The sequence below is a fragment of the Rhinatrema bivittatum genome, chromosome 5, assembly GCF_901001135.1.
Source record: "Rhinatrema bivittatum chromosome 5, aRhiBiv1.1, whole genome shotgun sequence".
NCBI lineage: Eukaryota > Metazoa > Chordata > Amphibia > Gymnophiona > Rhinatrematidae > Rhinatrema > Rhinatrema bivittatum.
In genome coordinates, this window is record NC_042619.1 from 97497082 (window position 1) to 97515769 (window position 18688).

General features: G+C 40.0%; 1 protein-coding gene across 5 annotated transcripts in view; it reads right to left on the minus strand.

Moving 5' to 3' along the window:
• The window catches only part of KATNAL1 (katanin catalytic subunit A1 like 1), a 228585-nt gene that overhangs the window by 124817 nt on the left and 85080 nt on the right, over positions 1 to 18688 (minus strand). For all 5 annotated transcript variants that reach the window (XM_029602623.1, XM_029602625.1, XM_029602624.1 and 2 more), the window contains exons 3-4: positions 18510 to 18670; positions 1447 to 1606 (exon numbers count right to left, since the gene is read on the minus strand). In XM_029602623.1, the coding sequence (XP_029458483.1) occupies positions 1447 to 1606; positions 18510 to 18670 (321 nt within the window). The remainder of the gene's footprint in view (positions 1 to 1446; positions 1607 to 18509; positions 18671 to 18688) is intronic.

The window sequence follows — 18688 nt, forward strand, 5'->3', positions numbered from 1 at the left end:
CCTCCCCACCCTCCCTCTCCTATCACTCACTCCCTCCCTCTCACTCAGTCCCCACTCCCTCCGTCCTCTCCCTCAGTCCCTCCCCCTCACTCAATCCCTCCCCCCTCCCTCTCACTCACTCAGTCCCCACGCACTCTCCCTCAGTCCACTCCCTCCCTCTCTCTCCCAGTCCCCACTCCCTCCCTCAGTCCCCCCTCTCCCTCTCACTCAGTCCCACTCCCTCCCTCTCACTCAGTCCTTCCCTCTCACTCAATCCCTCCCTCCCACTCTCTCTCTCCGTCCCTCCCTCCCACTCAGTCCGTCCCTCCCTCCCACTCAGTCCGTCCCTCCCTCTCTCTCTCTTCTCCCTCCCTCGCTACCCGCCCGCTCCCGCCGTCGCCGCCCGCTCCCGCCCTCGCCCCCGCCGCCGCTCGCTACCGCCGTCGCCGCTACGCCGTCGCTCGCTACCGCCGTCGCCGCCCGCTGCCGGTACCGCCGCTGCTGCCACTGGACGCCGCCATTTTTTTTTCTTTCTGAAGCTGCCTCAGAGCGACGTGCTCGCCCGCACATGCGCGGTAGAGCTAGTCTCTACTGCGCATTTGCGGGCCGTCGGTCACAGGCCATTTATAAGGTAGATTCTAATTTCAGTTGAGTTAACTCCTTGTTCATTGAAGAGAGCTGCAAACAAATGGGACAAGCTGAAAGCTGGTGATTTTGTTTGGCTCTGCTGCAGGCCATTATCTGGCAGTGCAGGTGGAGGAGATGTATGGTGGTAGTGGCTGTGGTTCCAGTTGTTCTGTTTGGCCTCACTGCAGGATTGCATCTGGGGAGAAGGGCAGTGGGGGCTCTCTTTAGCTAGCTGTGGGCTTCCTTGAATAAATGGTAGGTGGCTGCAGATCTTCTTTGTCCACATGGCTGCTAGGAGAGCAGCAGGTCTTCCGTAGCCACGGAAGGCAAACATCAGAAGGGCAGTAGAGGTTTCTGTTAAGAGCCCAAAAATATTTTTGTTCTGCCTGTTATCTCCCAGATACTGCTGCCCTAGGCACAGTAGGCCTGTGCTTATTGATAAATCCAGGCCTGTGTGGAGAGAGACAGAAAATCATTGGGTGGAGGGTTGTGGAGAGAGAGGGAGAATGCTTTAGGACTATATGGGAAGGGGGGTTTTGTAGGTGGAACACTAGTTGAGACAGGTTGAGGAATTCAGAAAGAGAAAGACAGGTGGGGAAAAGGAGAGGGATAGACAGAGAGACTAACGGAGGAAAGGGTGGCAACACAGCTCAAAGAAGGGAATCTACAGATGAATATGGATTCCTTGCTCTCCATCTTCAGTGGAGAAGTTGAGAGAGTTCTAAGCCACTGGGCTGCTAAGCCTTTGGACTGGCTCCAGATTGAAAAAAATGTCAATGCCTTTTGTATAATCCAAATTCTCTTTATCCTACATTTATGTTAATAAGGTGCCATTCTTACCTTGTCATCTTTTCCTCTAGCTTTCTCTCTACTGCTTGCAGGCTTTTCAACTTTTGCTATAAGATGTGCTCTGCCCACTGGTCCACGGCACTGCAATGCTGGGGATTCTTTCCTTAAAGGCTTTACTTCACGATTGGGTCGTCTTATTTGAGGAGGTGGCCTGAACACAAAACTCAAGAACTTACAAACTGAACCCAAACATCTATGAACAGAATACTATTGAAATAAGCAGCCTCTGACTATTATGAAGTACATCATATTATTCACCAGTCAAATGAGAATATTTGCCACAAGATGTTTATTAAGCACTTTGGAGGTTTATTCATCCATTCTGAGGCTGGGAAGGAGGCCATGGCGAACAGTTATTTGAGCAGTCTGAGCAAGCAAGCATACAAACAAATAAATAAATGGGATTCAAAGATTGAGCAGAGGATGAACAGGAGGCCAAATAGTGGCGATCTGAGCAATAATGAGGCATTTGGGGACTTATAGCTCCAAGCTACAAAATGCATTATCAGTCTCTTTTCAATATACATGAGTCTCAATATCCAAACTACAACATGAAAAATTGCTTTGATGATGTTATCCTCCTATAGGAAAAGATGGAGCATGCATGGGCTGTGATGTTAGTAAGAAGCAAGGAGTAAAAAACAAAATGTTTGTACTCTGGTCAGCTGGTGCCATTTTGAATTTTGTAATTGGCAGGCAAGACAATGGGCATTAATTCTACAAGAAGAACATGGGAAGCATAGGTTAAGGATGGACTGGGAAGCAAAAACAGGTGGGGGGGTTACAGGAGCAGATTTCTATAGACTGGATTGCTTCTGGGGAGGACAAAGAAACTGCTGGATGGGGGTGTGTATGTTTGGGGGAGGGGTTCTACACTTAGTGTATGTTTGGGGGAGGGGTTCTACACTTAGTGTACACATATGTGCATTACTGGTGCGGTCATTTAATAAAGGCTTAACATGCTTTAGCAAATTCAGCATTCACTTGAGGATTCTAGCAGGCATTAAAGCACATCTCTCTAAGGTGATTAGTAAGCAGGTCCATTTATTAGAATAAAAAATGAAGGAGACCTAGGAGAAAATAACAGAGCTAGTAAGAAGTTATGCTGATATACTGAAGGATAATTCTAACATGTACTGCTGCTAATATAAACCAACCTGAAACCCTGAGACAAGGTGAGTGGGTGATTGTCATCACAGTAAGGCTACAAAGTTTTACTGGCAAATGGTCTCTCACTATTTCTTGGATTTTACCATATTTGCCTTTTCATAGATTTCCACCGAGAGTAGCAAGTTGCAGAAAAATGTTCAGTATCTATTTCCTTACATTTCATTTATGTTTATAAACGCTTCTCAGATAGTTTGTACATTGCTATGGGCAATCCTAACATTTATAGCATACATTAAAATAATCCAGAGAAATTACAACAGATTAAAACAATCCTAAAGACTAAAAAGCAAACAAAAACACACACACAAAACACTTTGTTGTCAAACTGACTAAGTTATAGAAACATTGAAATGATGGCAGAAAAGGACCAATGGTCCATCCAGTCTGCCCAGCAACCTTCCCATGGAAGTATCTGCTATGCTTATGGACTTGGCTGTAGAAGCAATCCTGTTTTTTTTCCCTTAATGTCTGCTCATCCAGACTGTAAAAAAGTCATGGCTCATGTTGGTTGTCCCTGAATCCAAATTTCTCTCTCTCTCTCTCTCCACCCCCACCCGCACCCCCTCCTTTGAAGCAGAAAGCAATGTTGCAGTTGCATTAAGACTTCTTTGTTAAGGTAGTGATCAAAGTCTTCTGTTAAGGGTGGTAACTGCTGCTCTGTTCAGGTTACTCCCATGCTTATTAGTTTCCCAAACCATAAAAATCGGGGCCCTCGTTGGCCTCTGTCTAAATCCAATTCCCCTTTTCCCCTGCCGTTGAAGCAGAAAGCAAATGTTGGAGTTGCATTAAAAGTATCCATGCTTATTAATTAAAGGGTGGTAACAACGCACCAGCAAGTTACCCCCTATGCACGCTTTCTTCATTTCCTTTAGGACTTGGCCATACAAGCAGCCCTGTGCTTTTTCCCTTATGTCTGCATATCAGTATCCCAGATCTTGGAAGTCAGGGCCCTCGGTTGTCTTCTGAATCCAATTCCTCTTTTCCCCATCTAAGTGGGGAGCAATGTTGCGGTTGCATTAAAAGCATCAAAGCATTATGGTTAAAGGTAGTAATCACAACTCTAAAAAAGTGGTTCAACTGGTCAATTTCACACAATCATCTAGCCAAACTCAAAATTACATATGTAGGCCCCTTACTCTAAGGGTCTGTGATTAACCACAGACTCTAATACGGTATAGGGTCACCTTGCTTTTAATTACAACAACTTTTATATATATTTTTTGGGGATTTTTGTGTCCATTTAATAAAATTTTTCAAGACGTGCTGCTGAAAATCCAAATATTTAACACCAACTTTGGCTCCCAGTTTGCTATATTTCAAAGATTCAGATACAAGAAGAACTTGAATACTCATCCATTAGGAGTCTCAATCCCGACACGATCATGTTTCGGACAAAGTCCTGCCTCAGGGGATTCACTTCTGTATCGACATAGCAACCATCCAAAACCATCCTTTTTGGTTCAGCACTTCACATATCTGGCTTCTGTATTCTTTTTGAATTATACGCGGTCTATCTCGAGACGCGCTCACTCCTAACATGGCGGTTCCCCAGAGAGCTTCCTTTAAACCCCTTTCAACCGGAAATGACATCGGTGAAAAGTCTCCTATCACGTCGGATTCATCTACTCGTTGTAGCCAACTTCGCACCAATCCGGTTACATAAAAATTCACTAACAGCCCTTAGTTACATTTTAATGCAGTACCTCTATGAAACCAACCCTATTCATTAGAAAATCTACCAATGAAATACGGCGATCTGACATGGACTCCTTTTCATCATTTCAACCACGCTAGCGCCGTCCTCCATCAGGTCCTCTTCTATATGTATTAGCACTCTAACCCGCTGCCGCAGTCTTCCATCAGGTCCTCTTCTGCACGCAATAGAAATCTTATGTCTTCCATTGGATCCTCTTTACCAAAGTCTTCCATTGGATCCTCTTTGCCACACTAGTGATTATCCCAGACTCTCCTTAACATATTCCCACCTAAACTAATCCACATTTTTAAATTAAAGAATACCAATTAATCTTTTCATTTAATCCCAGCAGATCTATTGTATGCAAAGTATAGATCCAATAGTGTTCACCCTTATTCAGGCGCAGCTGAATGTCTCCCCCCCCCCCCCACCCCGTGGGCCAGCATGTACTTGTTCTAAAATCAACCACTGTAAATCCATAAACATATGGTGTAATTGAATACAATGCTGCACTGCACTAAGAGAGCTGTAAGTTTGGAAGTTTTTATGCAGCTCCTGTGTTCTATCAATCTTGTTCTAATTTTCCTCTTAGTCCGTCCAACATATAAAAGTTTACATGGACATTGTATGACATAGATCACACATTCCGAATCACAAGTGGTGAGCGTGTTCAATTTGATGACCCTATCTGAATTTGGGACCTGCCACTGATCGCCCGTGAGGGCAAGAGCGCACATGTCGCAATGACCACATTTCTGGTGGCCCCCCGCTTCCGGGATCTTACATGTAGAAACAAAGGTGGATTTCACTACCAAATCTCGAATATTTTGGCCCCTAAAAAATGCAAATCTGGGGCCTGTTTGGAATACCGAGTGGAGAGCTAGAACTTGCCAATGGGACCGGATGATGTCCACTACTGCACTGATTTGTCTAGAATATTTTAATGTACATGTCAGATGTTGAGAAAACGGGCGTTGTTGGTATTGTAACAATAAAGATCTATTTGCATATAAAGTCCTTTTGAACGCTTTTTTAATAATAGATCTAGGATAGCCCCTCTGGGCAAATCTTAGAGACAAGAGAGATGATTGTGCACAAAATTCCTCTATAGTAGAACAGATCCGCCGCAGTCTCAGGAATTGGGAAATTGGTAGGCCATTTTTTAGTCTCATGGGATGGTAACTCGAATACTGTAAATAATTGTTGCGGTCCGTATCTTTCCTATATAATGTGGTGCTAATGTTTCCCCCATCTCGCTGAATCAAAATATCCAAAAAAGCAATGGATCGCTGATCGTACTGTGCTGTAAACTGTAAATGCATGTTCAAAGTATTCAACCATTCAAGGAATTGCTTCAAGTTTTCCAAAGAGGATGCCCAAATGAAAAATATATCGTCTATGTATCGTTTATATAACACCATATGTTGGAACCAATGCGATACATACAGCACTTGTTCCTCGAACTGAGCAACATATAAATTGGAGATATCAGGGGCGACTGTTGCCCCCATCGCTACTCCCTTTGTTTGCAGATAGAATGTATCGTCGAACTTAAAGTTTTTAAACAGCACTAATTCTAATAAAGCAAGTAAAAAGCCCGTGGGGACTGTGTGTGGACGTGGATGGGCCTGAAAGATGTTCTTCAATAGCTCAAACGCTTCCCGTTGGGGGATGTTGGTGTATAGCGAAGACACATCTAAGGTGACCAACCAACAATCTGCAGGTAAACTTGATATATCCTGAAGGAGCCGCAACATGTGGGACGTATCTTATAAGAATGATGGTGCTTCTTTGACATACGGTTTGAGGAAATAATCCAGAAACACTGATAACAGTTCTAAAACAGAGCCTCTACTTGACACTATGGGGCATCCTGGTGGGGTGACCATGTTTTTATGAATTTTGGGCAGGGTGTATAATACAGGAACAACCGGCTGTTTAACCCTCAAAGCCCGGGCTTCTCTCGATGTAATAAATCCTTCCTGCACCCCTCTTTCTACCAGCCCATCAATAGTGTCTTGTCAGTCTGGTGTCTGATCCGCTAACAGTACCTGATAGTAATCCCGTTGATCTAATTGACGATGAATTTCCAGTAGATAATCTTCAGTGTCTTGGATGACAATAGCCCCGCCTTTGTCGGCAGGTTTCACTATCACATTTGGATTCACAGATAGCTGTTTTATGGTGCAATATTGATTGTATGACCAATCGGAGGCAGCGTTGTTGCTAAACAATTTCTTGTTATTCCAGCAAAGTAAGATCCTTAAGGACTAATTGCATAAATGTAGCAATTGTAGGGTCTACAGGACTTGGGGGGATCCACATCGAACGTGGAGTAATAATGGAGTTATCGCTTCGTTCAGTGTTGGAATTTGAAAAAAATAACTTTAACCTAAAAAAGCAGAGGAAGATGATGATGTTTGTTTCTTTTTCTCCTCTTCACTCCCACTATTATTGGACTCATCTGAGGAATCTTGAAATGTAACGTGCGGGCGCCTCTTAGTCTCCTTTTTATTTTTCCAAAAATAAATATTTTTATAATCATTTTCGTCCCTGCGGAATTTTTGTATTTTAAATTGCTTAAGTTGGTTTCTAAATTGTGTAATCTCCTGTTCTAATTTCAAAGTAGAAGCTTCCACTGTCTCTATATTCACTGTAGTAGTCAACTGTGTCCGTATCTCTTCTACTTCTTTGTTGCATTCATTCACAGAGACTGCTATACGTTCCACTATCAAGACCATTAGGTCGCGCAAACATTTGTTTAAAATAGCTATCCATCGGGAAACGAAATCTTCATCTTCTTGGAACATCAAGGGGCCTTTCTGCTTCCTCAAGCCCCTAGGAATCATATGCTGTTTTATATATTCAACTATGGTGGCTTGGTGTAATTCTGCCCGAACAAGTTTTTTGGAAGCTAAGGTCAAATCCTACAAATCCCATTTAAAAAACACACATCCACCAGACCCATCAGGGAATACTACAAAGAATCACTTCAGGTTCCACATGCCAAAACCTACCAACATAAATCCTTCAGTCTCAGAGCTTTCTCCTCAGCAGGTCCAACTCTATGGAACTCTATCCCACCTGACTTGAGACAAGAACCATGCATTCTAACATTTAGGAAAAGACTAAAAACTTGGCTTTTTAAAAAAGCATTCCCAGGCCTTGATTAAAACCTCCACCCATCAGCACAAACTCGTATTCAAAAATTGGACTGAAATAAGAATCCACCAACTTCCCACTCATACACAGCACCATATTATCGTCCTTCACAACTGTATCATATATATTCATTTTTGCTACACAACTATATTAATTGATGCAATTGGCTGAAATGTAAATATTTCTTTGTTTCAGTTTCTCCCCCTTTCCAGATCCTAGTTAATTTTCCCTGTTTTATTGTAACTCTCACATCCATAATATTGTTTACTGTATTTGAAGTTTGAATTGGGAATATTGATTACTATGTTACTCTCTACCTTATACACATTGTTAATTGTAAACCGGGTTAATGTGATTCTATTCTATTCATGAAAGTCGGTATATCAAAATATCAAATAAATAAATAAAAAAAAATCCGCCCAAGTATTCTTAGTCTCATTAGGTTCCCCTTGATCAAACAACGATATCTGTTGAGCTATTGCAGCTATCGGTGAATCAGAAAAACTCAAGGTGTTTTTCCACTCACCCTCTGAAGTCGCCATGGGGGTTAATCAATACGATCTCAATCACAAATCTTACCCCAAAACCAATGTATTCCAGTTACCTAAGTATGTATACACAACTCTAAAAAAAGTGGTTCAACTGGTCAATTTCACACAATCATCTAGCCAAACTCAAAATTACATATGTAGGCCCCTTAACTCTAAGGGTCTGTGATTAACCACAGACTCTAATATGGTATAGGGTCACCTTGCTTTTAATTACAACTTTTATATATATTTTTTGGGATTTTTGTGTCCATTTAATAAAATGTTTCAAGATGTGCTGCTGAAAATCCAAATATTTAACACCAACTTTGGCTCCCAGTTTGCTATATTTCAAAGATTCAGATACAAGAAGAACTTGAACACTCATCCGTTAGGAGTCTCAATCCAGACACGATCGTGTTTCGGACAAAGTCCTGCCTCAGGGGATTCACTTCTGTATCGACATAGCAACCATCCAAAACCATCCTTTTTGGTTCAGCACTTCACATATCTGGCTTCTGTATTCTTTACTTAAAGGTAGTAATCTCCATGCCTTCTGCTAAGGATAGTAATCACCATACCAACAAGTTACCCCTCTGCACATTTATCTCATTTTCGTCCTCTAGCCTTTAGAGAACCACATGCCCCTTTGACTGTTTTCTTCTTCACCACCTCCTCCGAAAGGGCATTTCAGGCTTCCACCACCCTCTCCTTGAAGAAATTTTTCCTGACGCTGGTTTTGAGTCATCCCCCTGGAGTTTCATTTCATGAAACCCTAGGTCTATTGTTTTAATTTCCAACAGGAAAGGTTCGAAGTCCATACATCATTGAAATCTTTTAGGTATCTGAAGGTCTGTATCATCTCCTCTGCACTTCCTCTCTTCCAGGGTATCTATATTCAAATCCCTCAACCTCTCCTCATAGGTCTTCCGATACAGACCCCACACCATTTTAGTCACCCTTCTCTGGACTTCCTCCATCCTGCCTCTATCCTTTTGCGATATGGGCTCCAGAACTGAACTTACTGTCCCCTTTTTGCCTCTCTTATTTAATACTGATGGGACATTACTCAGGTTTTTAATCCTTTATAAACCACAGAAGATTAGTTTCTTCTCTAAGCACAAGTGGGAGTGTATTCCACAACTGCAAGAGGGCTGCTGAAAAAATTCTATTCTGTACATGGTGAAATGCCTTCACTGAAGGAAGTTGCAGCTGAAATTTATGGTTAGATCTTACCGCATGCCCAGACATCAACATAACAGACCCTTCAAATGAGGGGAGTAGCAACCTTCCAACATTTTAAAGGCCAGTACCAGACATTTAAATTGACAGTGTAGCAGAAGAAAAAGCCAATTTAATTGTAAAAATAAAGGGGCTATAGGAGCCTAACATAAGCTGCCAATTAGTCGTGCTACTACCTTCCGTATAATTTGTAGCCTACAAGTGGCTTTACCCAAGAGACCTAGACAGAGCACATTACAATAGTCAAGTTGAGACATAAGTAAAGCATAAGTAACTTTGTTCAAGGCATCGTTTCCAGAAAAGGTTTTAACTGCCTCACCAATTTTAAACTCAAAGGCCTTTTTTGCTATAGCAGCAATTTCTTTGTCCAAAGTTACATGGAGGTTTAGTCTAAGCCCCAAAGATTTTACTTCCTGCTTTGGCTGCAGCTCATATTCCACAATTAGTGTCAGCGTATGATAAAAAGTTAAACCAACAATTACATTTTGTTAATGTTCAAAACTAACCCATTTTGTTTTAGCTAATTACCAACTTCATGAATACAGACATTGACCCTATGCATAGTTACATTGGTATTTTTACTTAAAGGAGGTAAATAATTGTATGTCATCAGCGTAGATGTATGGAATAAATCTATAAGACCTAATTAGTCTAACTAATGGTGCCAAAATTATATTGAAGAGTAGAGGAGAGAAAGAAGAACCTTAGGGGACTCTTTGTCAAACTTCTCTAAATTCAAAGGAAACTTCCTGGAGTATCACTGTTTGCGTTCTACCCTGTAAAAAGGAAAAAAATCTGATTCAGTACTTACCCCCTTAAACCCAGTTCTACACATCTGTGCAATGCAACTTGGTCCACCAAGTCACATGCACTTGATAAGTCCAACAATACAAGATAACAGGTCTTCCCCCTACATCTAGAAGCGGCAGCAATTCATCAAATAATGCAACCGCAATGGTCTCTGTGCTGCATCCCGGACAGAAACCCATTTGCACCATATCCAACTTATCATATAATTTATTTATTTATTGGGTCTTATATACTGTCACTCGGGTTCCATCGCAACGGTTCACAACAATAAATACATTATAAACAATAAAACAATCAAATAAAATACATATAAAACTTAAATTGCAACCGATAGCAGCATTACATAAAATAATCCTAAAATACATCAAACACTCCTGTTCACTCCACCTTTCTCCTAAAATAAGCTACTGTATGAACTCTAAACTACCTAAAACAAAATTCGGAATGTTAATACATAAAACATTAAACAGTAAAATAGAGCATAAAACAGACTTCAAGGCTGATTGGATTATGCCTCCTTAAAAAGCCACGTTTTTAATCCTTTTTTAAACTGTTTAAAATTCACCTCCATTCTAAGTTCTACTGGAAGCATGTTCCATAAATTTGGACCTGCCAATGCGAGGGCTTTCTCTCACTTGATTTAGATGAGCTGATTGGACTGAAGGTACCGTTAGTAGCCCTTTATTAGCAGAATGCAGATTTCTCTGAGGAACGTGCAATTTAATAGCTGCGTTTAGCCAATCTACATGATCTCCGTAAATCAGTTTATGTAAAATACAGAGAGACTTAAATTTAACTCTGTATTCAATTGGTAACCAGTGCAAATGAATAAAGGTTGGTGTAATATGTTCGCTTTTTCTTTTCCCAGTCGAAATACGTGCTGCTACGTTCTGAAGTACCTGTAAAGGTCGGATAGTGGAAGCAGGTAATCCTAATAGTAGGGAGTTACAATAATCCAAACTACCAAATAATGATGATTGTAAAACTGTACGAAAATCATTCAGCTCAAGCAATGGTTTCAGTCGCCGAAGAATTAAAAGCTTTGCATATCCCTCCTCTACTCTTGTTGTGACGTCTTTTTTTAAAACTGAATTCTGAATCTAAAATTACACCCAAATCCCTGATATTCTCTGTGAATTTGAGTATAGTGTTATCCTCAAGCACAATCTGATTGCTGTTTCTTGGAGATATTTTCCTTTCAAGAAGTATAATTTCTGTCTTCTCAACATTCAATATCAATCTCATCTGTGTGAGAACTTGCTTTATAACTTTCAGATACAGAGACACGAGCTTGCCCGCTTTTTCCATTGAATCATCAATTGGGACTAAAAACTGTACGTCGTCAGCGTATAAAAAATAAGTCACACCCAGTTGTGATAGCAGATGACAGTGGCAACATGTAGATGTTAAACAGTGATGCTGACAGGGATGAACCCTGTGGTACACCTGTGTTCAAAACATATTTATCGGAACATGTGTCATTAATTTGGACTTGGTAAAAATGATTAGTTAAAGATTCAAACCAATTAAGTAGAGACCTATTTAGTCATAATCCTTTCAATCATTTTAGCAACCTTCAAGCAGATTAGACACCAGCCTGTAATTGATACAAGCTGCTGGATCCAAATTATTTTTTGGAATTGGCAAAACTACCGCTTTCTTCAATATAGCTGGCATCTCGCCTGGACACAAATAGGAATGAACTAGATTTAACAAAAAACTGACAAAATCTCATTTGGTAACACCAGAATTAAATAAAATGGGCACAGATAGAACGTAAAATAAGATAAGAGGGTTTAATCTGATTCAGATGTTGCTTGAGCAGAGAAGATAAATCAAACTGCATCATCACATCATGACTTAATGCACTAGACTCATTTATCTCCACTTTATCAGTCATTCCCCTCATCTTAACTGGGATACCTTCTCTTCATAGAAGGCCACCAACATCTCACAATCTGGTACATTCTCAAATACCAAAAAAGCATCCACTTCACACCCTAATAATTTAACCACTTTGAACATAACTCTCAAATTATTAGCCACTTTCCCTATCACACTAGAATAATACCTTAACTTGGTCTCCACAATAAATTGTGGCAGCTTTCCTCCACCCCAGCCTATCCTCAAGCTTGCCTGATTTTTTCCAACAGGACTCCAGGCATCAGAGGCCCCTTTTACTCTTTGCCAGCTTCTTTGTAAACCAGGGAGAAATAAGCCTCTTCCTATTCAGTTCACTTTCACTTCTCATCAGTAACTGACCCAAGCCCTGATGCATCAAATTATACTATTTCTCCACCAAATGCTCTGTTCTGGCCCCTTCTACATTCTCAGAAAGCCTTTCAATTAACGATCCCAAAACTTCCCCAAATTTATCTTGATCCATTTTCTGCCCTCTTCTCACTTTCTCACCTCTTTGAATATTATCCTTCAAATTAAAAAAATTTAAAATAAAATTTTATACTAAAATGATCCGCCCAAGCTAACTGTTCTGTCCCAAGATATTTCAAACTTCCCATCTCCCGAGCTAATTGGGACCCAAATACTAAGTCAAATCTGTTTTATTAATTTTAAACACAACAATACGCAAAGATGTGTAATACTTCACGGACCTGCATGTAAAAGTACCCAAATACTAAATCAATAGTGTGACCTCTTCTCATGTGTGGGCCCCTGTACAATCTGAATCAATTCACCTACCACTAATGAGGACACAAATTGATCAACATTACCACATTTATCTAAATCTGTTTGTAGGTCAAAATCTTCCATTACTACTAGGTTAGAGTATTTCATAAACTGCGCAATAGTAGTTTCTATCACCCGCTTCAAAACCTCAACAGAAATCCTTGGAGAGTAATACTACAGTGATAACACAATAGGAACCTTAAAATCCAATTTAACTAAAATACCTTCACAGAGGATCCAAAAAAAGGAACCATTCTCTCAAAATAGCAGCCACACCACCTCCCCGCTTCTCTATTCTATTTTGTACCATAAGTTACATCTAAAATAATGCAACTTCCTCTGGAGCATATCTCTAGCTAAGACGACAAATACTGGCACCATTTTATTAATTTGGAAAAAAGTCTACAAGACATAATTTAGACACAAATATCCAAATCAAAAAAGCACTTTACCCATTCAAAACGCCCAAAAAGATCATATTGGCAGTTTTTCATAATAATTAAAGTACCTTGAACATGTAGGCTTGTCACCTCACTCATATCAACCTGAAGAGGCTGATCAAATCCTAGTTCTGCCCCACTTTATGTATGGAGTTCTATTTTTATCTGCTTCATGGCTATTTGAATTTATTTAAACTATGTTGCTTGTGGAATCTATATTTTAAATTAGAAAGGTAATTCTGGTTGTTTGTGAGAGCTGACTGAATTTTTCTAAACCATGTGCTTGTACACTAATGCAAATAAAGTCCCAAATCTAGAGGTAGTCATGGAAGCAGCTGTCTTGGATGTGGTACATGGAAATTCATGACTGGGACATTGTTATATCTGCTTACAATCTATTCAGAAAGGTCAAGGTTTGAAGAAAGGGGAGGAGGAGTGGTGCTATATATAATATAATAAAAAATATTAAAGTAACAGAATTGCAGGGCTTACGAGGAAAGGAGGCAGTACTGTGGGTTAATTTGGAAAGAGGGAATTGCACTATTATAAATAAATGTTCCATATACAGACCTCCATTGCAGAAAAAAAAACCAGAAAGATTTAATGGAGGATATTCACAAAATTGTTATGGAAGAGGAAGTACTATTGCTAGATTTTTCCAATCTTCCGGATATTGATTGGGCTATCCCAGCTGTGGTGTCTTCTAGAAGCAGGGAGATCCTGGATTCTCTGCAGGGAGAACAGTTCCGTCAGCTGGTAATGGACTTACCAATCGGCCACATGGACAGACAACACTGGGAAAATACATCGGGCAAAATCATATTCAAATTGTTCGTCTTCCCATGTGACATATCTTATGACAAGGACAAATGATGATATATGTGGGTAGAACTAAACGTCCGATTCGTATCCAATTAACTGAACATCATAGCTGCCTATCAACTGGAAAATTGCAAGCTCCTATAGTGCAGCACTGTCTACAACATCAGCATCAGTTTGTGGATTTGAAGTGGAGGGTGGTCGATCAAATATATATGTCGGTGCGGGGTGGTAATCCACAAACTATTCTAAATTTGCAAGAACAGCGATGGATTTTCTTTTTAAATAGCATTCAGCCCAACGGCTTAAACATGTCTATAGAATGGTATTCTGTCATCTGATTCACGTAGAATAGTATTCTGTCACCTGACTTGTGTAGGAATTACAGACGTCATATAGTGCATCTGATATGAAGTAACCTTATTGGTTGACAGCCCTTTAAAAATGGCATTGGTATAACACTCACGCCAGAGGAAACACATTGCTAGCTGGAAGAAATGCCGCCAAGCTTACAGCACGTTAGTACCACTGTTTTTTTATCATTGCGATATTATGTTTAATGTTACTTTTTCATATGACTGCCTTAATGTTTGTAGACTTTCGGCCCCTGGAAGAAGGCTCCCGCCGAAACACGGTCCGTGTCGGGCCCCCGAGATTCTCTGCCTCATGAAAAAAAACAGCGTTTCTCCTATGAATTACAAAGAAGCTAAGTAACATTTAATTGGAATATGTTACCATTATAAGCAGTAATTGATGGGTCACTATTGGTGAATTCACAAGTGAAGAAGAAAAAATTATTGTTGGACCTATGATTATAAAATCTGGCATTGCATAAATCCTTGCTCACATTCAATGAGCGTTATGCCTATTTATGAGGCCCATTGATAATGATACAAAAAATATGTAACAGTCTTTTTCATTGTCACATAGAAAGTGGGACGTCTGGCTATCTCTCTGATCATTAACTGGTACACAGCTAAAATCCCTCAATAAATTCCATAGTGAGAGTTTTATATTCTTCAAATTCATATGATCAACAGCTTCATCTCCTGCAATGTGCTGAGCTTCATGGTGATCAGATAACCATTTCTTTTAATCAGTTAATATGGATAAATATGCTATATGAACTTTATTTGCAAAGAAAAATATAGAAAAATATTCTAAGACATTATTCACAGAGTGGTAAATAATTATACAAGTGTTTGTTTATGATTAAATTTAAAGTCCATTATAGGCAACACAAAACAAATTAATAATTAAGCACTTTTTCTGATACCGCTTGTTGAGAAAACAAGAATTATATAATGTATCTGTTTTTGCGTTTGAATAGGCTATGGTTAAATGCTGTGCCTCTATCTGTTGTAGTGTTAAACTTTGAAACATGTAGAGGTTGTCAATTTTTGTTCATTTAGAGATTCAATAAAACATACAATTTGACTTGGAGTACCTAAACTATTGCATACAGCTGTATATGGAATGTAGCTATCGACAGGTCTTGTCTGGGAGGAATACAGAGTAAAGGAGACAAAAGGCTGTACTTTTCCTGTGCAAGGAAAGAATCTGGAGATATCAGCCTTAGTTCTTAAATGGAGAAACCAGACCATAGTGAAGCAAGATCTGGTGCCTGGGTAGATATCATTGCTTACATGAGCTGGTGTCGAAAAATGTTTGACAAACGAATCCTGGCTTTAGAAAAACAGAGGAGGTGAGATAGATTGTTATCTGCTGATTCACCCAGCCCCAAAAATAGATCTGCATATGTGGCTTCTCAAGCAATCCTAAACTCTCTTTTACACCAGAGGGCTCACAAGTCCATGGTTTTACTATAAATACCAATTATTTAAATTTGGCAATATATCTGGCAAATTACTAGCATCCTTGGTTAAGCAGAAGGAGGGAGCCTGATACATCGCAGCAGTTAGAGATAAGCAGGGTAAAGTGGTGAACTCTTCTGAGAGGGCTTTGCAAAGTCTTTTGGTAATTTTTTTTGTTCCCTATATGCTCTGGATAATGTTGAGGTGAGGAGAAGAACGGACTTTTTTGGCAGTATTTCCATGCCTCAGTTGACTGCACCCAGTTGGAAGCCCTGAATATGCCACTGTCCATCACAGAAATACAGGTTCAAATAGGGCAGGCTGCACTTTATAAGGCTCTGGGGTCGGACAGATTTGGTGGGGAATTCTATAAGATCCGGAAATATCTGACTGCACAACCCTTGCATGCCCTGTTCACTCAGTTGACTGAGAAGCAATGTTTTCCCTTTGGAGTGAACAAGGCGTAGGTCACAATCCTTCCGGGAAAGATGCACTTCTCCCAGAATCATATCGCCTGATCTCATTACTTAATTTTGATCTTAAATTGTTAGCTAAGAAATTTGCAGATTGTTAAGCTATTCATTTACCAGCCCTTAGACTGGACCATCAGGTAGGGTTTGTGTGGGGGAGACACTCAGCATTTAATATTAGGAAGGTGCTGGTCTCCATCTCCCAATGCATTCAGGCTAATATTACTTCTCTACTTGATGCTAAAAAAGTATATGATAGGATGGATTGGTATTTGTTTTTTGTAATGGGAGAATTCGGGATTTCAGGGCTTTTTTGTGATGTAGTGAAATTATACTCTTCTCCAAAACACAAATTTTGGTTACTGGGCAACTAACTGAAGAATTTGATATACAATGGGGAACACACCAGGAATGCCCCCTATCACCTCTGCTTTTTCTTTTATCCCTGGAGCCATTGTTGCAGTCGGTCCAATTAAACAAGGTAACAGGAATTCCTGTTCATGATCAGGAATTTAAAATAGTGGCCTTTGCTCATGACTTATTACTTCACCTTTCCAAACCCCAAGAGTTTTTGATTTGATGAACATGATCTCTTTCTTTGGCTCTTTTTCTGGTTTTAAACTCAATATGGAAAAATCAGAGGCTTTGGCCTCCTCGCACCAGGTGAAGTCTATGTAGGGAGTGGACTTTCCAGTGCGATAGGCAGACAGTTCTTTCCGCTATTTAGATATAGTTCTTACTTTGGATGTACCCCAACTGCACGATTTAAATGCGATCCCCCTGTTAAAAACATATGAAAGATAAATTGTTGCTATGGAATTATCTGCCATTTTCTTTATCTGGGCGTATCAATCTTTTTAAAATGATGTTGTGGCCAAAGTGGTTTTACATGCTGCAGGTTTTCTCTATCTACAAAGAAGAAGTATTTGATTGTGTCTCTAGGTTTCTCTGGCAGGGGAAAAGGGCCTGGATATCAATTAACCGAATATTGAGGGGATGGCGAGAAGGGGATTGGGGGGTCCCTAGAATTGAGCATTATAATATAACTTGATACTGTAACACTTGCAGGATTGGCTTTTCAATACATCTACATTTACCCCTCGCACCTGGGAGGAAAGCTGGGTAGCACCTTTAGGGCTTCATTTTGTTCTACACATAGATATCTCAGTTTTGCCCACCCACCCTTAATCCGGAAGGTGTGATCTTTGATTGTAAAGAAGCACTTGTCAACGTGGGGGGGGGGGGGGGGGGGGGGGAGGGACAGTCTTTCTGCGTAAGGCTTGGTTGCTGGGGAGGAAAGTGATACTCTCCATGTGGTCTAGTGCAGACAGTCCTGCATATTTGCATGGAGGAATAGCTTCCTTTCCTTAAACTATGTTTTACAGTTATATGGGATAAATATATCCAATTGCTTTCCCCGAAGGCAAGAAGTATGGTGCTTAATTACCCTTAATGACTGGTGACTATATCTATTTCTGCAAAGAAGGGTTGGTCAACATGTGTATACTATTATGTTTACTCTCACATTTGTACATTTGTTAACAGCTGTTTGAGGGTGGGGGGATTCGGAAGGGATGGGAGGAGTAGGATGGGGAGGAAATATAATAATATGAATGTAAGATGTCATTGAATCTATGTTTGTCCTGGTATGCATCAGAGCTCCATGCAAATCAGTGTTTCTTTGTAATATTCTTGCTTATAATAAAAAGATTTGAAATAAAAATACACACTTTGATAATATAATTCCTCTCTTTTTTTGTGTTTTTGCTTTGGCTATATTTGGCTATATTAGTTCAGTTCATCTTTAACAGATTGTCATTTTAATATGTTTTCATACATACTTTTTTGTATTTTTGTATAACTCTGTACATTGCTTTGGGTGATTAATTAAAAATTGGGAAAGTGGTATATAAACATACATAAAGGACCTGTTGCCTATCTGGTCTTCCCAGCTCCACTCTAGCACAATGCCATAGACCCCAGTCGATCTCTGGCACTGCCTTTTGCCACTAGGATTCTTCTGTACTTATCTCATGCATTTTTTTTTTTTTAATTCTGTTGCCATTTCTGTCTCCATCAACTCTACTGGGAATTCATTCCATGCACCCACCAACCTCTCTGTAACAATATTTATTTTCTAACATTGCTCCTAATGTTGTGAAAATAAAACATTTCTGTGTTTAAAAGCTTTTAAGGGCAGCCAGTGTATAACATACCTGTGTTCAGCAGGAACAGGTGGTGGCCAAACAGCAGGATCCCTAAATGGTTCATTTTGGTAAGATGCTGGGAAGTCAACAGGTTTGTCTATCTTAAAACTCTCCAAAGTGTTTACAATACTCTTGACTTGCTCAAACTCATCTAGTAGTTCCTGTCGCACCTTCAACACAAATAAATC